A 24,701-nucleotide genomic window follows, 5' to 3' on the forward strand; every position below is an offset into this window, starting at 1 on the left:
TGCTGGTGTGAGAAAGCAGAGGGAGACCTGGGAAGGATGCCAACGGAGGGGGGGAGAAAAAAAAAGTGACATTTTCTGAAATGTCCACCCTCCTCGCTCATTGATTCATTTAGCTGAAGTCCCTCAAATCCCTCCCACCAAGGAGTGCAGATTTTATCCCCTGATGAAGTGAGAGGACAAATTGATGGAAGGATAAAGGGAGAGGCAGAGAGAAAAAAAGGAGGGCGAATAAAGATGTCGAACGAGATATTACCTCCTCTGAGGCGAGATAAAGTCACCAGTGAAGGGTTCGAATCGCGGGCTAGTTTGGGTATTTTTGACCCCTGATTGTAAAATATGGTGACATGGAACAATTTGGCAGAAGTGTTTGGATCTGCTTGTCCCTCTCTCAGTCTCTCTGTTGCAGGACAGTAGAAGTACAAGGTAAGGGTTGTGTTTTGGATGTTAGCGAATGAGTGTAAATGATGCTGTGACGCTGTTCTGTGTCATCGTGTCCACTCACGACACTTAACGCCTCTTCTCTTTCCTTTTTCTTGTCTTTCTGTGTCTTAACTCTTTTTCTCTGACTCCTCCTCTCTCTGTTCCGCCTCTCTCACTACAGCATGTCCCTCCCTTCCTCATTTCTGTGTCTCTACTCTCCCCCCACCTCCTCCCCTCCCTTTTCTCCCCTTCCCTCTTGGCAGCAGTGCCAAAGTGGGCAGGCGGACCGAGGCAAACAGCACAGGGCAGAGCAGAGGGCGATCCAGACTGGCGAATTGATTATGTGTATGCTTGTGTTTTGAAGTGTCCTGTGTGTGTGTGTGTGTGTGTGTGTGTGTGTGTGTGTGTGTGTGTGTGTGTGTGTGTGTGTGTGTGTGTGTCTGTGCGTTTCTGTCAGTTTTTTGGTCACACGCAACTGAAAGTAACGTGAGTCTGCTCTGAGTCTGTTGTGGAGCTCCTCTTCTGTTGTGCACAGTGTGTTTGATATTGTGGCTTGTGTGTGTGTTCTGTAGGGCTGTGTGTGAGCAGACATCCCTCTATCACCCTGTATGCGGACAGACGCACTCACGCCAGTAGGAGGGGATTGTGGGAAGGGGGTGTAGCACTCAGAGGGTGTGCTCTACTCCTCTCTTTTCCCTTCTTCCCGCCATCACGGCCCTCTTCTCCTCCAGTCCTCCGGCCCAGCCCGCCGCTCACGTTCAGGCTCCAGGTATTTTTCTTTTTTACTTGCGACACCTCTTCCAAGTCTTTCCCACTGCCCTTTAATCTTTCTCTTAGGGGTTCTCTCGCCCTCTTCCTCTGTCCTCCATCATGGTCTTCATCCTGTAAATGTCTCTATCGTCGTCGGTTGCCACGCTGCACTCCGCTCGCCGCCATTTTGGCTCTATGGACATAGCAGGAGAAACTTTTTCTGCAGCTTTGAGGGACTCCTTGACTCCCTGCTGACCATCTTCTTTCTCCCTCTTCCAGTATCTCTTTTTCTCTGTCTCTGTTGCCCTCTCCCTCTCTTGTCTCCGCTCTAGGGCAGCAGGAACTGACAGGGTGGTGAATTGTCTTTCTTTGGCGTTCTGTACTGAACAGGTGTCTTTTTGTGGACTGGCAGGAGGAAGGACAGGCCTTCACAGCTACTTTCTGACCTCAGAGTGTCGACAGAGTCAGAGAGCTGTTGTTGTGTTGAGGTCAGTGCAAGTTTTTGCTGCTGACCTGTGTTGAAAAGCCGCTCACACTAGAGAAGAGAGAAACTCGGCAGTTCCCTTATCATGCAGAGCCGTTATTACAGCTAATACAAGGATGATCTGTACTTTGTTTCTCCTTCCCTTTGTAGAATGTTTGCACATTCTGCCACTGTGATGTGGCAGGTCTTTCACATGGTTATGCGTGTCAGTGTGAGGGTTTTATCCGTCTAAGATCAAAAGGTGTGACCGGCTGTTAAAAGGTGGCAACTGTAATGTTTGTCTTGTCACACTGCAGCAGAGGCTTCTGTTTATGATACTTTGCTCTTTAGAGGAAACTGAGGCAAAAGTGAAACTGAGGTTAGGTCGGAGGAAACGGAAGATTGTTAAAACACCAATTGCAGTAGATTGTCAATATTCTAGAGTCGCTTTGTTTTCATTCGATCAGAACACACTCTGATTTCTTTCTACCTGTGTAAACTGACTGAAAAAGAAAAATAGCAAGACAAAAGCGTTTGTCTGATGGATGTCGATCTTGCTCAGCTGTAAGACAACAAGCATAATTTTAATTTAACACTGTGTGCTTTCATTTCAGTGTCACGAAAAGCAAAATGCGAAAACACAATCTTCGAATCTGATAAACCAGGATTCGTTAATCTGTTAATACTGCTCACATACAGAGGAGAAAAATCAGTACAATCAGAATTATTCGACCTATCCGCATATCGCTTGTACATTTAGAAACCTAGCTAGCCTGCTGATTGTCAGTATTTTTATTCTGATCTCAATACAGGTCGGTGTTAAGATGGCGCCTTCGTGCCACGTGTTTAAAAAAGCAGTGTATATGGGTAGACCCTTTTCAACATGCCCCTCACAGTTTGTGGGTATACTTCTCCTAATTCACTGCATCATCCTCGGTCTCTTTCAGTGGCTGTACCTCAGCATTCAGAGACAATTAAACTCATAAAATAGAATCGGAATAATATCACTATGAATATGAAAATGCAACAACAATGTGACTGAAATCTTAAGAAGACGCTGTAGGAAACGAGAGAGAGAGAACAAGGGTGACAGAGACAGAAAGAGAGGTAGGAGTGGGAGAGCTCTTTTCCCCGCCCCTCTCTTATCCTCAGATGAACTTATCGTGTTGCCTCATAATGTTTCTGAGTTTTCTCCTAGAGGCAGTCATGCTAACTTCCTGCATACAGCCTCAGCAGAGCTGATTGGTTGATATCTTGGCTGACCGGCCGCGGTTTGCAGCGAGGAAACAGGAAGTTTCTCCTCTCATGCAGGAAGCAGCAGCTGCTCGGTCCCTGACATTAGCACTTTGCACTCCTCGCATGCACGCTCTGTTTGTGTATATGCATGTGTATGTGCATTTTGCTTATTTGTGTACGGTGCTGCTCTGTGTGGCATAAGTGAAATGCTGTAACATGTGGGCGTGTAGTTACATGCCAGGCCAGGCATCTGAGATATCAGAAACATTTGAAACCATGGCAACCACACAGCTCATCAGAACATTTAGTAGAAGCGAAGACGAGTAGAGAAGAGGAGAGGGGATAGAGAGAGTAGAAGTACAGAAACCTTTGATGTTTACTTCCCTCATGCAGAGGTTTTAGAGTCATGTCTGGCCCAAATTTAGATTCCTTTTTTTCTTTAAATCAGCTTATAACATGCGTCATATCATAATTATATATCTTTTTTAACAAAATTCAAATATACATTTTTCATGGAGTGTAGAAATATAAAGAGAAAAGTTACAAAACGTGGTCCCATGCCATCTTTTTACAGCTGGTTATGGAATTTGTCCTTGCTCCTGTGTTTAAATCTATGGTTAAAATGATTGTTGGCCACTGTGACAGTCAACACAATGGCTCCCTTATATGCCTGCCTTATCTGGGTCATGCTATCTTTTTATCAAACACGCTGTCTGACAGGTTTACCTACCTCTAATGCCTGCGAGGAGTCAAACATCTCTGTATACGTTGCCTCTAGCTTTCAAAAACAGAGGAGTTAATGCTAAGCATTTTATTTAATTAAGTATATCAGGATCAGATGGATTGAGCTCCTTTCTTGTACACGAGGTCAGGCAACTGTTATGTGTTGTGTCTGCGTGGTTGTGTGTAAGTACATGCATATGGAAGCGTGCTTCTGTATACATGCAGAAGTGTGAGCATGAGCCCTGTGTGTTTGCGCCTGGTTAATGAGGATATACAGAACATCAGAGCGGGCACCTTGCCAAGTGGGCACGGAAGAGGCTCAGCGCGCCCATCCTTCGTCCTTTAATGTCGGAATCAGACATTCCTCGGGGAGTGGGGAAGATGAAAAAGCAGCAGGTATGATAAAATCGCTTTGGTGCTCCGTTGGGGTTTAGCCCTCTTTCTCGAATCCGCCAGATGCCCAGGCAAAAAATGTTTTCTCTATTAAGATGGGACACGAGTAAGACAAGACATCCGTTTGCATCTTTTTTAACTGTGGGAATTCTCTATCCTGCCATTTATTGTGTGGCATACTTCCCCCTGCCAACTCCAGCTCCCCCACCGCTCCTCCTCTTTACCCATCATCACCACCTCCTTCCTCCCTCATTGAAATTCTGCCTGGCACACAGACACTGCCCATTCTTGGCACAAAGCTCAGAGAGAGAGAGAGAGAGAAAGAGAGAGAAAGAGAAACACACAAGAACCTGTACCAATCGTCTGGTGCCCCGTCCGTTGTGTCTGCCAAGCATTCATCCCGTCTCGCGGACCAAGGGACCAGGAAATCCAATAGGTATTTCCCTGCCTCTGCTTCCTGCGAAAATCTGCTCCAATTCTGAGGAGTTTTGTTGGCAACTGAGTGCGCTGTGTGTGTGTGTGTGTGTGTGTGTGTGTGTTTGGGGATTTGCTGATTAATTTGTTCGTTTATGTTGTTGATAGAGGAATAAATCGGACCGATCCTGTGACCTTTCACAGTCTAGAGGGAGGAAGCTCAGTGCGCATTGTTCTGTAAAATATTTCGCATTGGTTTTGATTTGTTTAAAATGCCGCATTAAGGTCCGCGTTTGCAAGTCAATACGAGAAGTTTGTAAATTTGTGATTTAAACAAAGTGCATTCAGTTTTTCCGTTTATGACCTTTATCAACAAAAAAGAAAAATATGTCGATAATTTGATTATTTGATTTTCCGGAAGGGTTTCACTTTGTAGTTTGCCTTAAAGGCCTGATATTCAAGAGTTGTAGCAGTTTTATTAAAATGAATTTATTGAGTATATAATATTTCACATGGAATGTCTGATACTGAATTTGGCATGGGCTGTGCAGATGCTGTCTCTGTTGATAGTTTCATAACTTATTGAAAAAGATAAAACACCCAGTGCTACAGTACAGCTGGCAAAGAGTTGTGGAAACCCTTAAAAAACACATGTAGCCTTCACCCAAAGCAAGATTAACATAGTAAAGCAGGAAATTGTTTCCAGAAAAACATATCCTGACTGTGCACAGCAGAGCAGCGTTATCAGAGGGCAAGAGAGGACAAGGTCTGGGTCTTTTGGCTTACACAGAATTCTTTGAATGTGAATTTATGACCATACAGCTGCAGTTCTGCTGTGACAGATGTACAGACCCACAGCCTAAAAGGTAGATACGTTTCACACAATAAGCCATGTTCTTCCTTTTTTTCTCATCTTCTCTCAACATCTTCTCATTCATTTTCTAGCTGTAGATTTAAAAATAATTTGGCCCAGATGTGCCATGGGTGCATCTTCTGTGTGCACCCATGGCACGGCTGGACAAAGTCCACAACCACTGACACCAGCTCCTGATAGAGCTCACATGGCTGACTTTGGTGTTTTCAAAACAGTCAGGAGTTTCGAGGGGAGGGGGAGGGGACTCCAATTTCTGAAATTAACCGAGAGGCACAGAACTCCCCATCAGCGATTAATGTTCCAATTTGGTTTTCTATCAGGAGCAGACAGAAATTTCCTGTTAAATCTTTATTAATTTGACCCCATTCCCTCAATACTCTGTGTCATATCACTTTAAGTCTGCTCCCCTCGCCCTCCAGTCAGTAAACGTTTCTTGGCGACCAAACAGAGCTCGTAGATCTGTCACTGGCACAGTGGCAGAGTTGGGCATCATGCCAACGTACCCCCAACCCCCCCTGTCTGTCTGTCTGGTGCTCAGTAATCAGACTAGCAGGGTCTACTGCATGCTAACTATAGGCCGGTCTGGAACAAGTCTCAGGGGTTGTGGCTGTATGCTAATTTATGCAAGCAGTGTATCTCCTAACCCTGTCTATCTGAGGCCAAGGTCTGGCATGTAGTCTGGCACTTATTAACCCTTCAGCTGGTGCCACGCTGACCTGCTGGCACTTTGACTGAAGGAGTTTAGCAATGAGCTGAATCAAGAAGAGCTAAGGAAAAAAATCTTTGTTTAGGAAAACCAAAATACAGTCAGCTTCTTCGGCAAGAGTGCCAAATTTTAGCAGTGCTATTCAATTCAAAGAAACATGGACACGTTTCATGACGATGCTTTTTCTCCCTGAACATCTAACCATCTGATAAGTATGGTAAGAGTTGCTCTCTTACTTTGTCCTCGTGACATTAAGTGTGAAGTCTTGGTCTGTTGGCTTCTTCACAGCTCTTGGCACAAGATTGACTCCATCACTCACAATAGAGCACACACTCTCTTAATCCCGAGAAAGGCAGCTCGGAAAGAAAGACATCGAAAAGGTAGACCTTATAGTGCTTTTAACTGGACCTAAAATGGCGGATGTGCGCGACGCCATTTTGTGTTTCCTTGTTGTGTTTTGGGGGGCAGAATACCAGCCTTGTATTCAATCAGAGGCAGCTGGTGGAAGCCATATTCGCAGGCATCTGTGTGTGTACCTCCGTCTGAGAAGCAGCAGCCAGCCTACACAGGGATAGCCCGCTGGAATGAGCTCAGTTTTTGGCAAAAACGGAAACGAATTCCTGGCACAGTCGAGCAGCTCTTTTTTTTTTTTCTCCCCTCTTTCGATCACATGCCAGAGTCTCAGGAAGCCAGTGAGTTGTTTGTTGGGCTTTCACACATTAGCGCTCTCACCGTCCAATGTCTGCTTACCATTCAATTATTTGTCTTTGATTTTTTTTTAATAGAACACATTTCATAAAGACATTCAGCTCCGACTAAACAAAACAAGAAAGCTTGTTTGATCGGCGAGGATGTGCCAATATTAAAAATTTCAGACAGTCCTCTTGTTAAGAAATGACAACGTTCCTCTAAATGTTGGCAGTTGAAGAAGAGCGGCTTTGCAGACATAAGTCATAATTCTGATTCACCTCCAGGAGCAAAAAAACGAAGAATATGACACAGAGTTAAGCTGAAAAATACGATTACACTCCTTTTAGCGGGGTCTAAATTTGAAGAAATCAGTCACACATATACGTGGATAGAAAAATAGAAACTTACAGTCCTATTAAAAGTGAAACCTGATGTTATCTTGACTGTATTTTACAGATTAACATACTCAATGAAGATAACCTCTGTCTCTTCTTTTGTACTATTACAGGAGAGTTACCTTTGTGGATTTCTGATGCTGAGGCGATGTGGATGCTGTCCTTGGGGCTGAGGTAGTAGATTGAATAGTTGTGGGGTTGTGTAACCTCTTCATGAGATAACTATACAATCTACTGTCTTTCCCAAGGAGACAGCTGAGTCAGCCGCTCGCCGCTCGACTGTCGGCTCCAGACGGGCAACATGCTGTCCAATCAAAACATACGCTTGAAGCCATCAACATAATACGCTCTGACGAGAATTGTCTTCTTTTGTTGTGCGTTTGTTCTGCTAGAGCAGGTACATTAGCTTTAGAGCCAAGACCAGAAGGAGTGTTTCCAGTGACCAGAGGCGCCTTTCATGCAGGCTCTCTCGGGGTGAGGTAGTAGGTTGTATAGTTTGGTGGGTGGGGTCGCAGCCTGCTCAGGTGATAACTATACAGTCTATTGCCTTCCCCGAGGAGCTCACAGAACACTAAGTGGTGTTCAACACTCTCCCTTGGACAAGCTTCACCTTCATTCTTGGGTTTCAGATTAAAAGAGCAAGTAAAAAATGCTTTACATTGATGTATGTAAAATATGGACATCTCAATAAAGTCATACTGTTCTCTGAATTGTTCAAAAATCAATGAATGCAATCTTGAAATTGTTTGGTTTTCCCTTACTGCAATTCTGATGGTGTCTCAGTTGGTGTGCAACAGCAGCTCTGGAGTTTCTTGATCTAGAGCACCCTCTAGTGGAGACTTATGATATAGTTTTGATTAGATAAAGTTTGCAGACCTGGGATAGGCAACTGAATTCAGTGGTGGTCAATGAGGATACAAATCGTTAATCATATCAAACAGTAGGAAAGTAGGAATTCCACAAGCTGCCTTTAATTCATCATTTTGCTCTCTGGTTAAACACAGATATGTAAAAGCCTTTCCACCATGCCACATGAATAGACATTCAACTTCTATTAATCCTGTTGTCCCTTGTCAGGGCGTTGTCTTCCCTGATCCACATGTCTCTGTGTTTTTGGCTTGGCTGCTTGCTCTTGCTCGACGAACTTGTTTATCCCCGTGGGAATGGTTTATGTGTAAAAGGAAGCGCCTCCATATTTGACTGTAGGCCTGCTGGATCTTTGGGATGCGATATGCATAGACCACAGGGTTAACTGCTGAGTTGGCATGAGACAGGAGAATACCTGCAGAAATGCAAATGTTACAGCTAGTTTTCAAGGTCACTGCTGGTGAGTATTATGATCTGTAAATTCATGTTACATTAAAAAAAAAAAACTCTGAGAAACAGAGCTGACAAATGAAAAAGGTGCAGGCTGTAAGGACTAGAAACATACCTGCATAGAGTGTCCCCTGTGGGACAGCTTGAGGGCCGTGAAACAGCAGCAGACAGTTCATCAGGTGCAGAGGAATCCAGCAGACGGCAAACAAAATAAGAACCAGAGCCAGCGAGCAGGCCAGCCTCTTCTCCCTGAGCAGAGAGGCCTGCGCCTGGGGACAGCTCTCCCTCAGACGACCTTGCAGGCTCCAGAAGATTCGAGTGTAGAGGAAGGTCATGACCAGCAGGGGCGCCATGACACACCCCATGAAGTTGAAGTAGACCATAAATGGGAGGGAGATTACTGAGAGGAAAGTGCAGGGTGGGGAAGATGAGAGGGAAAAGGAGGATGTATTGGTGGAGTCAGAGGCTAGAGAGTAGTTGTTCCAGCCAAACAGAGGAGTAAATCCCAGGAGACAGGAGAGAGCCCAGCACACAGAGACGGCAGTCCATGTGCGCTTCTGTGAAGCCAAGGCTTTGTATCTACAAATCAAAAAGGAAGCACATCATCATCACAAAGCTCTTCTACCTGTTATACAGTTTTTCACATTCTGTGCCTCACCTGAGTGGTGAGTGAAGTCGGAGGTATCTGTCCACAGCTATAGCGAGCAGAGACAGCACAGAGGCCTGAGTCAGCACAAGCAGAACACAGCAGAGTACTAGGCAGAGGTCAGGTGTCAGGCTCACCCAGCCATCTAATAGTACAGCCAGGGGCACAGCAGCCATGCCCACAAGCAGGTCAGCCACTGCCAGGGAAACCAGGAAGCAGAAGGTCGGCTCGCGAAGGGAATCCCGGATACCAATACACACGGCGCACACTACCAACACATTACCAAGGAAACAAGCCACAGCAATCAACCCTTCAAGCACCGTGTAGGCCACCCAGCTCCACTCAGCCATCACTGAAGATAGAGACCAGTCAACACAGACACTTTTAAGTTTGATTGAGCAGGTTTCTTTGGAGTGAGGGTGAATTCCACAGCAGAGTTGAGTCCAGCATAATCCTGTGTTTGCTGCTCAGTTAATGTTCCTGCTTCAGCTCTCAGAACAGAACAGATGCTTTTTATATGAAAACATGCATGCACACACAAAAACAGGCGTGCACTCCACTGAGAGGCCATCTGTATCTAATCAGGGAGTGAATTTAATCTCTGTACTCTGATAATGTTCCTCAGCGTTACAGGAGGGGTCTTCTGATTGAGCAATGTTACATTTTTCAGACAACAGGTGTGTCACTACTACAAAATAAAACACTTATAGCAGAATGTACTCAATATCCCCCCTTTTAACATGTATTCATTTATTAGCAGCCTTGTAATACTGTAAATACTAAGGGTAATGAGATTTAGCAAAGGACTGCATCAAATCCAGGCTGCACGCTTGGGGGAACTACTTCCTCTGAACATGGGGTACGCATTCAACCAACAAGCCAAACTGTCACCACAAAGTCATTTGAACTACTTGAGATGTTTTATATGTAAAATATGCTAATTATCCATTAGTCTAATGGAAAAACATGGAGAAGATAAAATATTTAAAAATAAAGAGCATGAAACAGCAATGCTCAGATAAAACACAAGTATACCTCAAATCGAACATGAATAGTTCATTAAATGTGCAATAACATGTTAATTTATGTATCTGATGTTTCTGCTCAGTCATCTTAGTCTGAGCTATGAAATAACCTATTACTTTTGTTTTGATTGGAAGATTTTAAAACCAGTGAATGCACGTTTCAATGCTTACAGTTTTTCTCAGTCACTTTGGTACATTTCTCGAATCATCCTTGACATTTGCAAAACAGTAAGTGCATTTCTCAAAACAATTCGTACAAATAGAAAAACACCATGGATTACCAGCAAAAGCCAGTATCTTGCTTAAAATCCTTCATCTCTCAAAAGTAAATATATGTGTCAATGAACATGCCAGTGCCATCAGAAGAACAAGTCCTTGTGTCATTGTGTACGGATAAGACAGTCAAACTGCTTAGTCATGTTGTCAATATAACAGTGTACTCTGGAGGGAGGTTCTGATGTGAACTATGGCTAATGTTTTGATGACAGTTATTGTAAATTGTAAGTTGCACCTTAGTGTATGTGGGAGATTGATTGAAAGAGACTGGACAAGATTCACAGATTGTGTTGTGCTCCGGCTATATATACTGTATATACTTGCCAGTCGATGGTTCATGAGATGCACCTTTGAGCTATTTCAGAAAATTGGTTGATCATTGGTTGATCTAATGCTTTACAAATTTCCCTTTATTAGAGAAAGTCAAGATTCACCTTGGAGCAATTTACCAATTCATGACAGATTTAGAAAAACAGTCTAATGGAAATGATCAGAAATATGACTGACATATTTTGACAACATGTTCAACCGTTTTGCATGTGAAGACTTATGCGATGAACTAATGCCTAAATGTTGTGGAGGGTGAGACTATTCAACAGAGACCCATTATAATACATTTTGATCAACATGACATAAGCACTTGATAATGTGGGAAACAGCAGAGAAATGTACATTATCATTTGGATGGATGTACCAAAGCATTTGCAACTTGTTCAAGGAAATGAGAAACTGCTTTTTTGATGTGCACAAGTGACGCAATGATGTGAAGATTGAACAAGTAGTTTTGAGAATTTCAATTCTGATCTGAGAAATGTACCAAAGCGAGAAAAACTGTAACACTACAGATTTCTTTTATGTCCAAGATTTTTATTGAGTTTTCAGATTTTAACAAAAGAGACAAGACAAAACAAGACAAGACAAGACAAGACAAGACAAAACAAAACAATAACCATGCTCTTTACAGTAGAAAGACCACCGGAAACAACCGCTGGTCAACCATTCGGACCAAGACATATAATATTCCACCATCCAAGCTAAGGTATCTTCAAAAACAGACAAGAGAATAACAAGCAACATTGACATTACTTATAGTTACCATATCAGTAACAGAATAATAATAGTAACTAAGAATGTATATATGACAGCGAAATCAGCAATAGCTGCACTATTAGCGAAAAAAACAAAAAGCAGATTTCTTGATTGCTGTTATAACTGCTTGCTATGATCAGTTTGGTATTTGTACCATACTGATGATGGATTCCCTTGTAAAAGTGATCTTCCTTAATAACAATTATTCTTGGTCGAATAGGTTAAATAGGAAACTACATGTTGAAGTGTAATATCTGAAGAACGGCCAACAATGATTGCCCATGTGTTGAGTATTACATACTATTGCATCATCTCATTTGTTTTCAGCATGTATGCAAGCCCTTATCATTTGACTATGAAATTCTAACTGTTTTACCGCAGCAGCTTTATGGTACAAGGTTTCTGTCAACATCTCCAACAAGTTGTGAGAGTGTGAAACTGTCCAGTGTCAGCAGACTTTGTAGATGTTACTGATTAACAGGTCTGTTTTTGAAGGCGGTTTTTCAATGCACACTTACTTTGCATACAATTTTGGCAATGGGTGTGTATTTTTGTGAGTCTATGAGTGTTCACTTCGGGTCAGAAGCACATCTGTGTTTGCTTAGGTGATAGTTCACATCTATACACATATTTATAAACATGTGAGGACAGACTCAGACAGATAGATAGATAGATAGATAGATAGATAGATAGATAGATAGATAGATAGATAGATAGATAGATAGATAGATAGACAGATAGATAGATAGATAGATAGATAGATAGATAGATAGATAGATACTAAATAAATTGCACATTTCATCTTTTCACAATCATTTAATTTGTTAAGACATTTATGAAATGATCTTTTTCTGTCAAAATTTTAATACAGAATAAAAAAAAAAGTACAAAACCACGTCTTCTATATTTAAAATGACTTAAGTTCTACTTATAAAGTAGATACATGATAACCTTTTAGATTTACTTTCTTCTTAATGCCAGCATCACAACCAAGATTTCCCTTTCCTCTTATGTCATCAATTGTCTTTGAGAGAGAAACCTATGAGTTAAAATGCTTCCCTTGCTGGGTTTATAAATACTCAGTATTCACTTGCTACTGCATGTCATAGAATCATATTAAGCAGAAAATGACACAACCCATGGTGTGCCCTGAATATCCATCTTGCTTATTAATATGTATTCCTATACTGCATTAGAGTCTTCCCTTAGGCCCCTCAGCGTCTTCTCATCAAAACGGTAGGTGAGTTTCCTCTTCACCTTTTGAATCTCTCCCGTACGCGAGTAGTTCCTCAGTGCCCGGGCCATTTTCTGGTAGGTCATGGGCTTGCGATTACCCTTTCGTTGGCCCCACAGCTGAGCCAAGCGCTCTTTGTTTTGGGAGGAGAACTGGAACGTGCCGACGGAGGACTGAACCCACCAGATGCAGCTCCTCATTGATGGTGTCTGGAGCATCTCAAATAGAAACTGGAACAACCGCTCCTTCCTCTTTCCTGCAAAGGAGGAAAGAGGATGTAAAAACGCATATGAGGTCCCGGTGACGTGTACATGTGCGTAAGCAGAAACGTGTGTAATTCCTAAGGGTTTGGTGTGTAGATATGTTGGAAGTTTTTAATGTTAAGAGTTTTGGCGCTCAGATACATGCATGTGTTTTGACTTGTGATACCTGAGAGCGGAGTGAACGACAGGGATTCTTTCCTCTCTTCCCTGTCACTTGATGGCGATGATGAATCTCGGTATTCCTGGCACTGGGAGCTACTGGACTGGGTGTCTGAGTCAAAGCTTGGGTGGGCCTCATAGGGATATGGAATGTGGTCCTGATAGTAAAACAACATGCCAATTACTCAAAAACAGAACCTTTTTTCAAAGAATCAGTTGAAAGTCTAAATCTGTGTGTTGCATTCAGCTTTAAAAGAGGTAAAAAGCTTTAATATGCTGAAAGACTGAAGTCCTTGAACTCACCCAATGGGGATTCACCCATGCTGGAGGCAGGGCTTGATCTTCGTAATCCTCATTTGGAGCGTGAGAGCCACAATACCACATAAATGGATGCTGACCTGACCAGCTGTTCTCTTTGTGCATATAAGCAAAAGATACAATCAGATAAAAGAAACAGACACTATTAATCACACATCATTCCATTAAAACCATTTCTATTACCTATGATCCTGGTGCCATGATGGGAGTGTGTGTGCATTCGTTGTTGCCCCATGGTGGTGGGAGATGATACAGGTGTGTGCACAGGTTGGACTTCCTGTGAGTGCTCCTGCAGGTACTCCTCAATGACTTCCAGGTCTACCTCTGAGCAAGAGGAGGGAGCCCCTCTGCTCCAGGCAACACGATCTCCACACAGCCTCTCGGCTACGTAAGCCATCTGAGAAACACACAGCAGGACAGCAGATTTCAGAAGTTGTATTCATGTGAGCTTGCTGTATGATGCTGGCAGGGTGGTGCATGGTAGGCGGCATCTTTTTGTGTACATTTGTTGTGATGCACATCTCTAAAATCATGTTGTGGGCAATTCAACCCAGGTTAAAATCATTCATCAATTTATGAGCTGTGTCTCTAAAATCAATTACCTACGTAATGTTTATATTTTTGTAATAGGATCAGATTTTCTATCATGAAGAAATATTATCACACACTAATGGCATGTGCAGCTATGAACAGTGTGACACTGAACCTTGTGTGTTTTGAACATTTGCCAGGTTACAACGCTGCGACCCTGCGTATGACACTTTGACTAGCAAATTTATGCAAGTGTTTGTGCATTCAGCAGCACAGGTAACATTCACGTAACAGGAATGGGTTTTCCAGCTGCTATTACTACACATTACCTTTTACCCTCAGCTAACACTTATCAGGTATCTTGAGAATATACATTTTAGAGCAAACTGTACCTTACTGTCATACCCTTTTCTTTAACCCCCCTGTCATGTTGCGGGTCAAATTGCCCCTTTTTAAAGTCTATTTTAGGCAATATTTTCCTTCCACACCAGCTTAATGCAGCATAAGAATCTGGGCAGCGTGTAACAGAAGAGGTGTCGTGTTAATTTATCAACATTACTTCATGAAAAAATTCAAAATGCAAACTAAAATAAAATAAACAAAATCAATGTCATGTAAAACTATTGTATTTATATTTAGGGCTTTCCAATGTACATTAAAAACAGTTTTAACATGGATTTTAATGAAAAACGAGTGAATTATCTTCATTGAACCATGATCTGTGGGAATTAAAGAACACCAATTGACCAAATATTGATTTACATGGTTAGTAATGGAGTTAAATATTAAATTAAAAAAAGGTATTGGGATTTTTTGGGGTTCTTCACTTTTGGATAATTAAATATGCCCCGGGTCAAATTGACCCAAGAACATTATTGCTGTTCCAGAAAAATGAACATAACAGGAGGGTTAATATCTGACATTAGCAGACTTAATAGAAAGAAAAACACAATAACTTGAATAATCTCACCGTTTCAACTTCTGCCAACATAATTGAAAGACAATCTGAAAAGACAAAGAGACACTGCTGTGAGACACCAGAATCAAAACTCACATCGTGAGAGAAACAGAGAAATGAAAGTATGCCATCACACATACTTCTCTAACTTATCAGAGACAGATTCTGAGTCATGTGAAAACTAAAAACAAAATACACAACGTCAGGAGCTGAATGAATGAGCTCAGCCAGGAAGATTTCTGTACCTTGTTGTGTCAGAGGTGTGTAATCCTGTTTCTGGTCCAGTGAAGTAGTATCCTCAGGCAGCAGAAGGTGAAGATATGAGAATGTGAAAGCACACCTGTATGATGATGCTCAACCTGGATATCACCTCTCTTATAGTCTGTGCACACATGGGGCCAACCCCTTTTGGCTAAGAGAGTGTAGAAGGGGGAGTGGTCTACAGAACTTTATTTGTGTCTGCTTCATAGGACATCCAGAGTGGGTAGTTACAGGTGGTTAAAAGTCAAGGAATTGAAACGTGTTTGTAGGTTTTTATAATTTGCTCAGATGAGGCTGAGCTACCACAGAAAATAAGGATTTAGTTTTATACTTCACATTGAATTTGTTACTGAGACTTTCAGCTTGAGCTACACACAACTCTTTCATTATCATCCATAAGCAGTGCATGTTATTATGGGGTATTGTCTGTACAAGTTCAGTATGTGTGTGTGTTTATGTGTTGTATAAACTCAAAACTTCATAAATAAAGTAAAAAAAAAATATATATATTAAATGTGCATTGCAAGTAAAATAGGAACAAATACAATCTGAAAAGCACAGTTAAAAATAATTATATAAACATTCTTGAACACAAGTTAGTTCAACATTTTAGCTGTGATAATATTTTGCATTCTTTATTTGTCCATGCATCCATCTAGGACTGCTTCACAGGTTGAGTTAAAGGTCCTCTGAGGAACTTTGTGTTTGTCTAGATTGTGGCGCCCCCTGTGGACAAAGTGCTAACCCATATCTCTTTGTAGATCTTGCCCTGTACATGCAGAAGTAGGGTTTCCCCACAAAAAATACCACCCTCTTATCTTTTAACAATCACATACATCACTCACTGAATATTTGTACTGAGAAAAGTAAAAACAGGCTTTTCTTCTGCGTGCTGTCAATCATCAGGTCTAATACCTACCCCCTTTTGTTGCTGAAGGCATTAAAAATTACAATATAGAAATTGCAAATCTTGTCAATCGTCTTGCTTGCTTCGGTTGCTCATAAAAGTGCCTCATGCCAAATCCAGATAAAAACTCCTCACAGGGGCTTCAAAGTTGATGACAACCAAATTGTTCAAACTTAAGACAACCTTATTTCAGTGAACAACTACATCATGAGCTGTTTCCTAAGACATTGATATACAGCTAGTTAAAATGACTGTGCTGTAGCACCACTTGGCACGCTATGATCATAAACCTATCTGACTGACAGATTATCAGCAACATTTCTACAATATTGCTTTGGACAGAAGCCACACTATAGCTAGTTACTGAATAAAAGTGACACACAGAGTAACTCTCCCTCTCACTCTTCAAACCTTCCCAGGCTGAGTTAATGAACATAACTCTCCCTCTTGTATTCAGGATTCTCTAAAACTTGCTTCCTCATGCTGCTAAATAAAATGATGTTGTTCCCAAACCATTGTATTGCATTAGACAGGGACACGTGTTGCGTCACAGCCCACATTTAGAACACATGTCATCATTCAGAATGTACTTCAGCAATGCTGCCTTGGTGTTATGTCATGTGTGAATACTTCAGACGTGGATTCCAGTACAGTCCTGACAGTTTATCTGTGTCTTTTTCGCCGGAGCAGAGGGATTCCCCTCAGAGAAGATCTGAGACACATTAGAATGAAGGAGAACTTGTTCATTTCACCTCAGATAGACTGCTGATTGAAAAGAGAACAGGATAAAGAAGACAAATTAACAATTTTGAAACTTCTACAAATATTTAGCTCCTCTAAATCCATAACATTGATACAACTGATATCAATATTAATACTGATTAATATCCATTATCATTGAGATAAAATAAAAGTTTGTGGGCTAATCTTTCTTAGCATTATTTTTCTTCTTATTCAACCAAAACTCCAAAGTTGTTTCAATATTTTTTTCTTCTAAATGGACTGAATACCAGGGACAGTTAAAATGTGAAAACTGATAGTTTGAAATATAAGTGTCCTGAACACTGGTCGTCTCTCTTTGGGGTTTCCGAGTGAATTTCCTCAAATGGTCCTCAGACATGTAAATAAGGTCGTCTGCTAACTTTATTTGTTTGAAGATGCAAACAGAAATGTCAGTGGTTGCAAGAAAATTTTGACCTTTATCCACTGAAGAAGTTAAATTAAAAAAGAGGGGTTGTTGAGTGCGTTCACACATGTATCTCAGAGTCATATCAATCCAGATGCATTGCCAGCAGTCTGTGACCTCCTTGGATTGATGATATATGATGTGTTTGTATTGGGAGAGGCAGATTTACATGCTGTGCTATATTCCTGAGCTATCATCTCCACATGATGAAACGTCAAACTGTACTTACCGGAATGGTATCAGTGACTTTACAACTTGGAAAGATTTAGTGCACAAATTTATCACATGAAATGTTAAAACAGAGCACACTGTACACCTAAAGCACACAAAGAAACAGTTGAGGGTCAAAGAGGGTTAATGTGTTTAACCCTCCTGTTATGTTGCGGGTCAAAATGACCCATTGTAAAGTTCCAAAAAATCTAAACAAAATTGTTAAAAGTATTTTTTCGCTATGAAACTTCTTCTGCTTGGCTTGACTAGCGTGAACAACAGAAATGAAAATGGTTTATTTCACACATTTGCAAACCCCCCCCCCCCCCTGCATTTTACACAGATGTTGGTGGGTCAAAAAGGCTAAAAGGGATCAGAATTGGTAAATATTGAATGTGTCTTTGCAACTGTGTGACATATTTCACCCCAATCACTTTCCAATGTACATAGAAAAAGTTTTAACATGAATATTCATGAAATTGAGTGAATCGTCCAAATGCACTAAATATTGATTTAAATGGTTAGTAATGGAGTTAATAATGAGATCTAAAAAAATGTTTATTGGGATTTTTTGGGTTCTAACACTTTTGAGTCATTAAATATGCCTCGGGTCAAGTTGACCCAGGAACACTATTGCTGTCCCTAACAAAACGAACATAACAGGAGGGTTACGTTTATCTGCAATTACTGGACTGGTTTCTGTGAATTTAATTACATTTGAGACAGCTGTACATTTTTTTTTTTTTTGCTTTTAGTCCCAGATTGTTTATCTTGAAAGATGTACAGATATTGAAATTTAACTGTTTGTCCACTCTTACACAGCTTTGTGTAAATCTCTGAAAAAATGGATTGAAACAGAGCAGCAGCTGAGCAAATAATGCCAGTGATTCCCTCAAGTGCATCTCCTCCTCCACACACTCACAAACACTAAGGTATACAACTAAATCAAACACAGACCTGCACTTACACACCAATATGAACATGCATCAACTGTATGCACAAGTATGTCTATTTTTCACCCTGCACATGTTTTCTCATGTGCTTTTGAAATACTCAGATTGTTATTTGATTGATCAATCCCTGCCTGGACTGATTGCTTTTCTTAAATTCTCTGCTCATGGGATTAAACAGTGTGCTGTGGTTTTTAAAGCAAAGTTCATCAAGCTGGCGAACCAGTTCAGCAAGGTGGAGAATTATCTTCCGTGAAATATCAGGAGAGTTTCCCGTACTTGATTGTCATGATGTCACACACACTTTTTAACCCTGAGGATGCTAACTGATCTATGTAAAACAGATTAAAGTACATCGAAAAGTAACAAAGCAAACCGCACAGTGGGTCATAATCTTTACGATGTGGTATGACAACAGAGTGTGCTCAATGCTTTTTGACATGCTCTTGAGCAGTTAGGGCTCGGTAATACAAACAGCACAGCCACGTATTTCCATTGTTTGAACTTGACATGACGCTGAATATATAGTTGCAGCAGGTGGATCACACAGAAACACTTCATTCAATCACTGCCATGTTAAGCTTAGAAAGGTAAGGTAACTTTACAAGTACAAGCATTTGAAGCTTGTTTGACCATAACAGTAACGAAAAATAGGTGTCAACCATAGACTGTATAAAATATGGATGTAGTATCCATGACGTCACCCATCTGTTTCTGAAGAGCTGTTTTGAGGCCAATCGTCGGCGGCATCCATATTGCTGCTGTCGAGCGATTGTGACGTTAAGAGGCGGGCTTTGAGCCTCCCAGCCAACAGCTACAGTGTTCCCGCCTGTCAATCAAGTCAGCTGTGCCTCTCATTGGAAGACTTGTAATCTCAATACCTTTGAAATTGCCGTGTTAGAAATAAATTCAACCCCCCTACAGTTTGTGCTAATCGAGAAATGACCTATCCAGACTTTCGTACCAGGCTGTAAACATATTTATTTCTGCTGTAAAGATTGTCTCTTTCCAATTCATTTGTATGTGGCTTCCGGTACTTCCGGAGCCAGCCTCAAGTGGATCCTCGATGAACTGCAGTTTTTAGCACTTCCACATTGACCTCATATTTTTAGACCGGAGGTTGCTGCTTGGTGTCAACGCAAGTATTATTTTAATGCGGTTACATATCGTACCTGTATGAGTAACCAGTATTGGACAGGTAACTTGTAAAATGCAATAGATTACAAATGACCAGTTATCCTGCTAGGTATCAAGCTTTCAATGCTATTAAATTACTTCTTCTAAGTAAAATAAATGATTACACTAAAACACTTCTTCCCAAATGTCCGGAGGGTTTTTAGTCATTGTTGTTTACAAAATGAAAAAGAGAAATGGACTTGATTGAAGATCGAAGTCACATCACCTCTCATCTAAGACACTTCATCAGTTTTAACTTGTACAGCACATTTTGCTTCTATGCACATGGTAGCAGTGTTAAAAGTCTTGACATTTGCCTCATTTATTTTCAAAGGTTCCATGCATGGAACGCCTACTGCAGTAGAATCACTGGGACTATTTTTTAAGAACTGTATACATAATACAGTTTAAGTCAATCATTTTAAATAAATAAAATAATCTTTTACTCAATGTTTTTCTGGCTTTTACACCTGTATTCATAGAGGAGATGACAGTGGACAGGGCAAGAACCTGGGAGAGAGTGGGGAGAACAACATGCTGGAAAGGGGGCAGCAGGCCGGAACCGAAGCAGGCTTCTCGCGACATGGGCGCGCAACCCAACCACCAGGTCAAGTCTGCGCGCCCATTAATCAATGTTTTCTGCTAACGTGTTTGTATCTCGAGTTAGTAGCTGGGTAATAAGGGATATGCACATAAAAACAGAAAGGTGGTTCAAGTTGAAGTTGGAGGCATATTTTACTTGGGCAATTCATAGAGCCCAGTAGTAGTAGTAGTAGTAGTAGTAGTAGTAGTAGTAGTAGTAGTAGTAGTAGTAGTGGCAATTAAGGCTACATCAGAACTAAGAGTAATTGTGGGAGTTATGGTGCTGCTTGAGGAAATAGATATTAGAATTTTTGAACAGCAGTAGCTAAAGGAACAGCGGTCTCAGTTAGTCATCATCCAAAAAAGTAAAGACACTTCTCAAGAGCTTTATAGAAAGACTTGATAAACGTGTTTTGGGAAAACCCTAATCATTCATTGAAGTGGGTGACGGTTAGGATTCCTATAACTGCGCTTGCACCTGGAGGACTCAGACAAGGTGATAAGGATAAAGAGACATTGGACTCTCAGTCAGAAACACAGAGTGCGACAGGTGAAACCTGATCACTGTTGCTGCTCAAGAAAACTCAAGTGATACATTTATCTGATTTGTGTTTTTGAAAAGCCTGAAAATGTTTCTATCAATCTTCTTTTTTAAGAATGAACAGGAAAGACTGATATACAGCTATAAGAATATATCTATAAGGGACAAATAAACTGAAAAGGTATAAGATTTTTACTTTCACATGTGACAGCTACAACTATTAATCCAATTTGCGAAGCATTATCAATCCCTTGAAGGTAATCCGTTTACAATACAGGAACGTCTGAAGGCCAGCATCCTTTTGCCACAGTTATTGTCAATTTTAAATGCATCTGCATCTTCTCACTAACATCGTGTAACAGTGTGTGTGCATGCGTGTGTGTTATAGTGACAGAGATTTGATCATCAGACTCGACGTGATGTTTAACGGCCACAGATGCAAACACTGTTGACCATTAGTATGTGAAGTGTTGGGCTTATCAAGATGTAAAGCAGTTGCTGATGAGTAAGGGCCCATGTCTCTGTGTGCGTGTGTGTGTGTGTGTGTGTGTGTGTGTGTGTGTGTGTGGGTGGGTGTGTGTGGGTGTGTGTGTGTTTCAGTGTGTTGGTGTGATTGTCCAGGTGTAGTGGGTTTACAGTTAAAGCCAAACCCCTGAGATTACGCAAATCACCTGTACACATGCAGGTTACCGGGAATTCCCCTTAACGCCCAGACTAAAGGTGTGTGAGTGAGTGCAAGTTTGTGTGTGAGTGTGAAGTGATAAGTGACAAAGGCCTAATATCCACTTCAGTGACAACAAACGTTTACGCTGCAGTAATGAACTGATAATATGTTTATGAACAGAAGCTTATTTGCACTAGTATTTAATTTCATCATAATTAATCTAGGGGTGTATGGACACACAAACTTTGTTTTGGTGAATGCATGTATTTGTGTTAAACTGAGGGTAGACTTAGTGATTATTTCAATGATTTGTTAAGAGCAACAGTCTCTCAATGTTCTGTTTGATGTTCACACCCATGGGCAAGCCCCTGGTGCAACCTAGGTGAGTCAGGGTGAACAGTCTGGCAGGTGACGAGACAGTTGGACATGCCGTGGTGTTGGTGTACGTACTGTGTCGGAGACACTGGCAAGTATGCAAAACTTGAGGTTGACCCCCAACATCACCACCTCCACCACCTTTCTATTGCTCTCACACACTACTGCTGTCTTTCTCTTCTTCAGATGTAACCTGGTTATCCATTTACTGATGCTGTATTTTAATGTTTCTGTTTCTCTGATCCATAACTTCAGCTTTTTTGCTTTTCATTTTTTTTCATGTAAATTTTCACGTTTTGCCATGTGCAAGACTTTCTACATTTCAACCACTTTTCAAATGTTTTATCCAAATTGCAAACATCTTAGGGCTTCTGCAGTGTTTACATAAATGGAGGTCATTTGCATATGGTTTGAAGCTGCACAGTGGACAAGAGGTCCGAGTTCAGTGGGCTTATATACATCGTTCATTTGGGAATGCTGGAGATAAGACATGGGATTGGGAACTGGTAGGACTTTTCATTCCCACGGAAGATTGTTTGTGTCCTCCAGTAGACAGTCCCACAATCTGTGGCCTCAATAAACACTCATAAACTGCACAGAAACACATGCACACACAAAATCCCGGACGTTCTTATCGGAATAGCATATAAACTGGAGTGTGAAGACATAAATCATCTGTTTTCACAGCAAGATAAGCACAGACAAAGAGAGCCAGAGCAAGAGAGTGTATTTTTATCTGAGCTCCGCCAATTAAAATAAAACATCTCACTGAGATTTTACATCCCACTTCTAAATAAGCCAATAAAAGGCCCAAGAGTTTTTGATGGGATATTTTGAATCCCGTCCCTGTTGCTCAGAGGGAAGCCCACGCAAGCCACAATAAACTGAATGCATGCATATCTGCCTGTTAAACACAGCTTGACCAGATCATTTGGTATTCTCCTGATGGAGGCCCACACCTCCACTTCACAGCTGTTGTCATGAAGGGAGGGTGGATGAAAACAATAGCCGTTTTCTCTATCAGCCTGCCGCATCTGTATTCATCAGATCATTAGCATTGAACTCACAGGTAGCATCTGCATCCTGGAAAACAGTTAACCAGTTTTTCAGTCGAGGAAAACACATGGAAAATTAAAAAGAAAGAAAAATGTCCTGTAAAATTAATCAAGCATTCTCCTAATTTCATATCAGAGTTGACAAATCATTCTCAGAACCACATGGTCAGGGGGCTGAGATAATATAGTGTAAAGATATGGCATGGAGCAATCTACCTAGTTTCTGGGTAAAAAAAACCCTAACTTAAGTCACGGGCAAACTGCCCTCAGCTATGCTAGTATTTTGAGTCCAAAGTGTCCACATCTCTAGTAAATCAAGGTCTAAAGAGAATAATACAAATATTGTACTCTAAAACACAATCCCAAATAAAGGAACATACCACAACAATGCACCCCACAGCTTTATGTGATTATTTCAAATCCATGGAAACTACATCCAGATGGGTTTTTTCTCTGCTGTGATTTCTGCACCTTTAGGAGTGTCCATTAGTGTCAAAAAATGGTCAGCCCACTTCTTATGTTCAACCTATTGGCTAAAAAGAAAGAGCTTGCTGTATCACAGCACATTTGAGGCTTCCTCTTTCCCAGAAAACAACGTCATGTCTGAGTGTCTGTCGGATATTTATCACTTCTGCTTTGCAGAATATCTTTAATAGCTGGTGTGGTCAGCAGAAATAATGACAAAGCAGTTTTGTGGTTTCAGTTTTTGTGTTGAAAGTGCAGCATTGAAATCACAATCCTAAGGCATGATGAGAATTTTATGTGCATATCAACTGAATGTTGTTTAGAAATTGCTATTATTAAAAAAAATACTCTTAAACTTGATTTTGAATAACTCTTTTTTTAAATTAGCTACTTATTTATTGCTTTTACTGGTCTTTCCAACCACTCAAGGTGCTTTACACTACTTGTCACATTCACCCATTCACACCACATTCATACACTGACAGCAGAGGAAGCTATGGGCACTCGCACACCACTGACTACGTCACAAGGAAAAATTTTAGGGCTTGGTATCCCACCCAAGGACACTTCAACTTTACTACTGGGCCATGCCAAAGGATGAAGAGAAATGAGACTTTTGTATGAAAATCTGACTGTCAAAATTTCACAACAATGGCAAAGGAATTAAAAAGGGAATACCCTGAACACTGTTCTCAGGATATATCGGGTCAGGAGAACAGTGTTTAGAATAAGGCAAGGAAGATTCTGGAAGGAGGAAAATCACAGGTTATTAAAATGAAGTCAGGTGTTAAGGATGAAGAAACTGTAGATTTGTAGGTTTTGTAATAGGCTGTAAATCTGAGAGTGAATGAAAAACAGGAAACATCAAAAATTCCCTAAACTCCTCTATTATCAAGCAGAGTTTTGTTTTGTCTTAAGTAATAAACAGTGTAATACAACTCAATCTTAATGTCTGTATCTAAGAGGGGGGAAGTCTCAAATTATGAAACATGACCATGATATGAACTGAGAAGGTATGAAAACAGTGTATGATATCAATAAAACATCCAAGCACCTGTAGAAATCTCTATACAAAAATATACAAGGCCAAAAACTAATAATGGGTGGGCAGAATCTTCTGACTCTCAGGCAGCACTTTATTAAAACAGGCAACTATGTGCTCCAAATCACATCCATAATTGTGTGTGATCACAGTTTGTCTCTGCATTCATAAAGGCAGGTTATAACTGTACCATGCAAATAGGAACCATTATTAAACATGATCCAGAAACGACGGCAACTTCTTTGGGCCTGAGCCTGAGATAGGCAGGAGTGGAAAACTGTCCTGTGGCCTGATGAATCAAAATTTGATATTCTTATATATCTTTTCTTTTCTTTCTTTCTTTCTTTCTTTCTTTAACCAGGTAAAAGACTCATTGAGATTTAAAACCTCTTTTTCAAGAGTGAACT

At 40.9% G+C, this 24,701-nt stretch overlaps 2 protein-coding genes across 3 annotated transcripts; both read right to left on the minus strand.

The window, feature by feature from the left end:
• Positions 1-8,028: 8,028 nt before the first annotated feature.
• On the minus strand, positions 8,029-9,377 carry LOC117821928 (adenosine receptor A3-like). The gene is made up of 3 exons (XM_034696486.1): positions 9,040-9,377; positions 8,497-8,960; positions 8,029-8,346 (listed from the first exon to the last, which is right to left on the minus strand). Exons 1-3 carry the CDS (start codon positions 9,375-9,377, stop codon positions 8,138-8,140), a joined length of 1,011 nt encoding a protein of 336 aa, XP_034552377.1. The 3' UTR covers positions 8,029-8,137.
• Positions 9,378-12,314: 2,937 nt separating this feature from the next.
• LOC117821741 (transcription factor Spi-B) lies at positions 12,315-16,872 on the minus strand. 2 transcript variants are annotated; one of them, XM_034696221.1, is made up of 6 exons: positions 15,126-16,872; positions 14,893-14,927; positions 13,575-13,788; positions 13,377-13,486; positions 13,081-13,231; positions 12,315-12,907 (listed from the first exon to the last, which is right to left on the minus strand). In XM_034696221.1, the coding sequence occupies exons 2-6, from the start codon at positions 14,911-14,913 to the stop codon at positions 12,600-12,602; spliced, it is 804 nt and encodes a 267-aa protein (XP_034552112.1). In that variant the 5' UTR covers positions 14,914-14,927; positions 15,126-16,872; the 3' UTR covers positions 12,315-12,599. The 2 variants fall into 2 exon arrangements, with proteins under 2 accessions (XP_034552112.1, XP_034552111.1); XM_034696220.1 differs by having other exon boundaries at positions 14,893-16,872.
• Positions 16,873-24,701: the final 7,829 nt, after the last annotated feature.

Source organism: Notolabrus celidotus, chromosome 11 (assembly GCF_009762535.1).
Source record: "Notolabrus celidotus isolate fNotCel1 chromosome 11, fNotCel1.pri, whole genome shotgun sequence".
In the NCBI taxonomy this organism is placed as follows: Eukaryota; Metazoa; Chordata; class Actinopteri; order Labriformes; family Labridae; genus Notolabrus; species Notolabrus celidotus.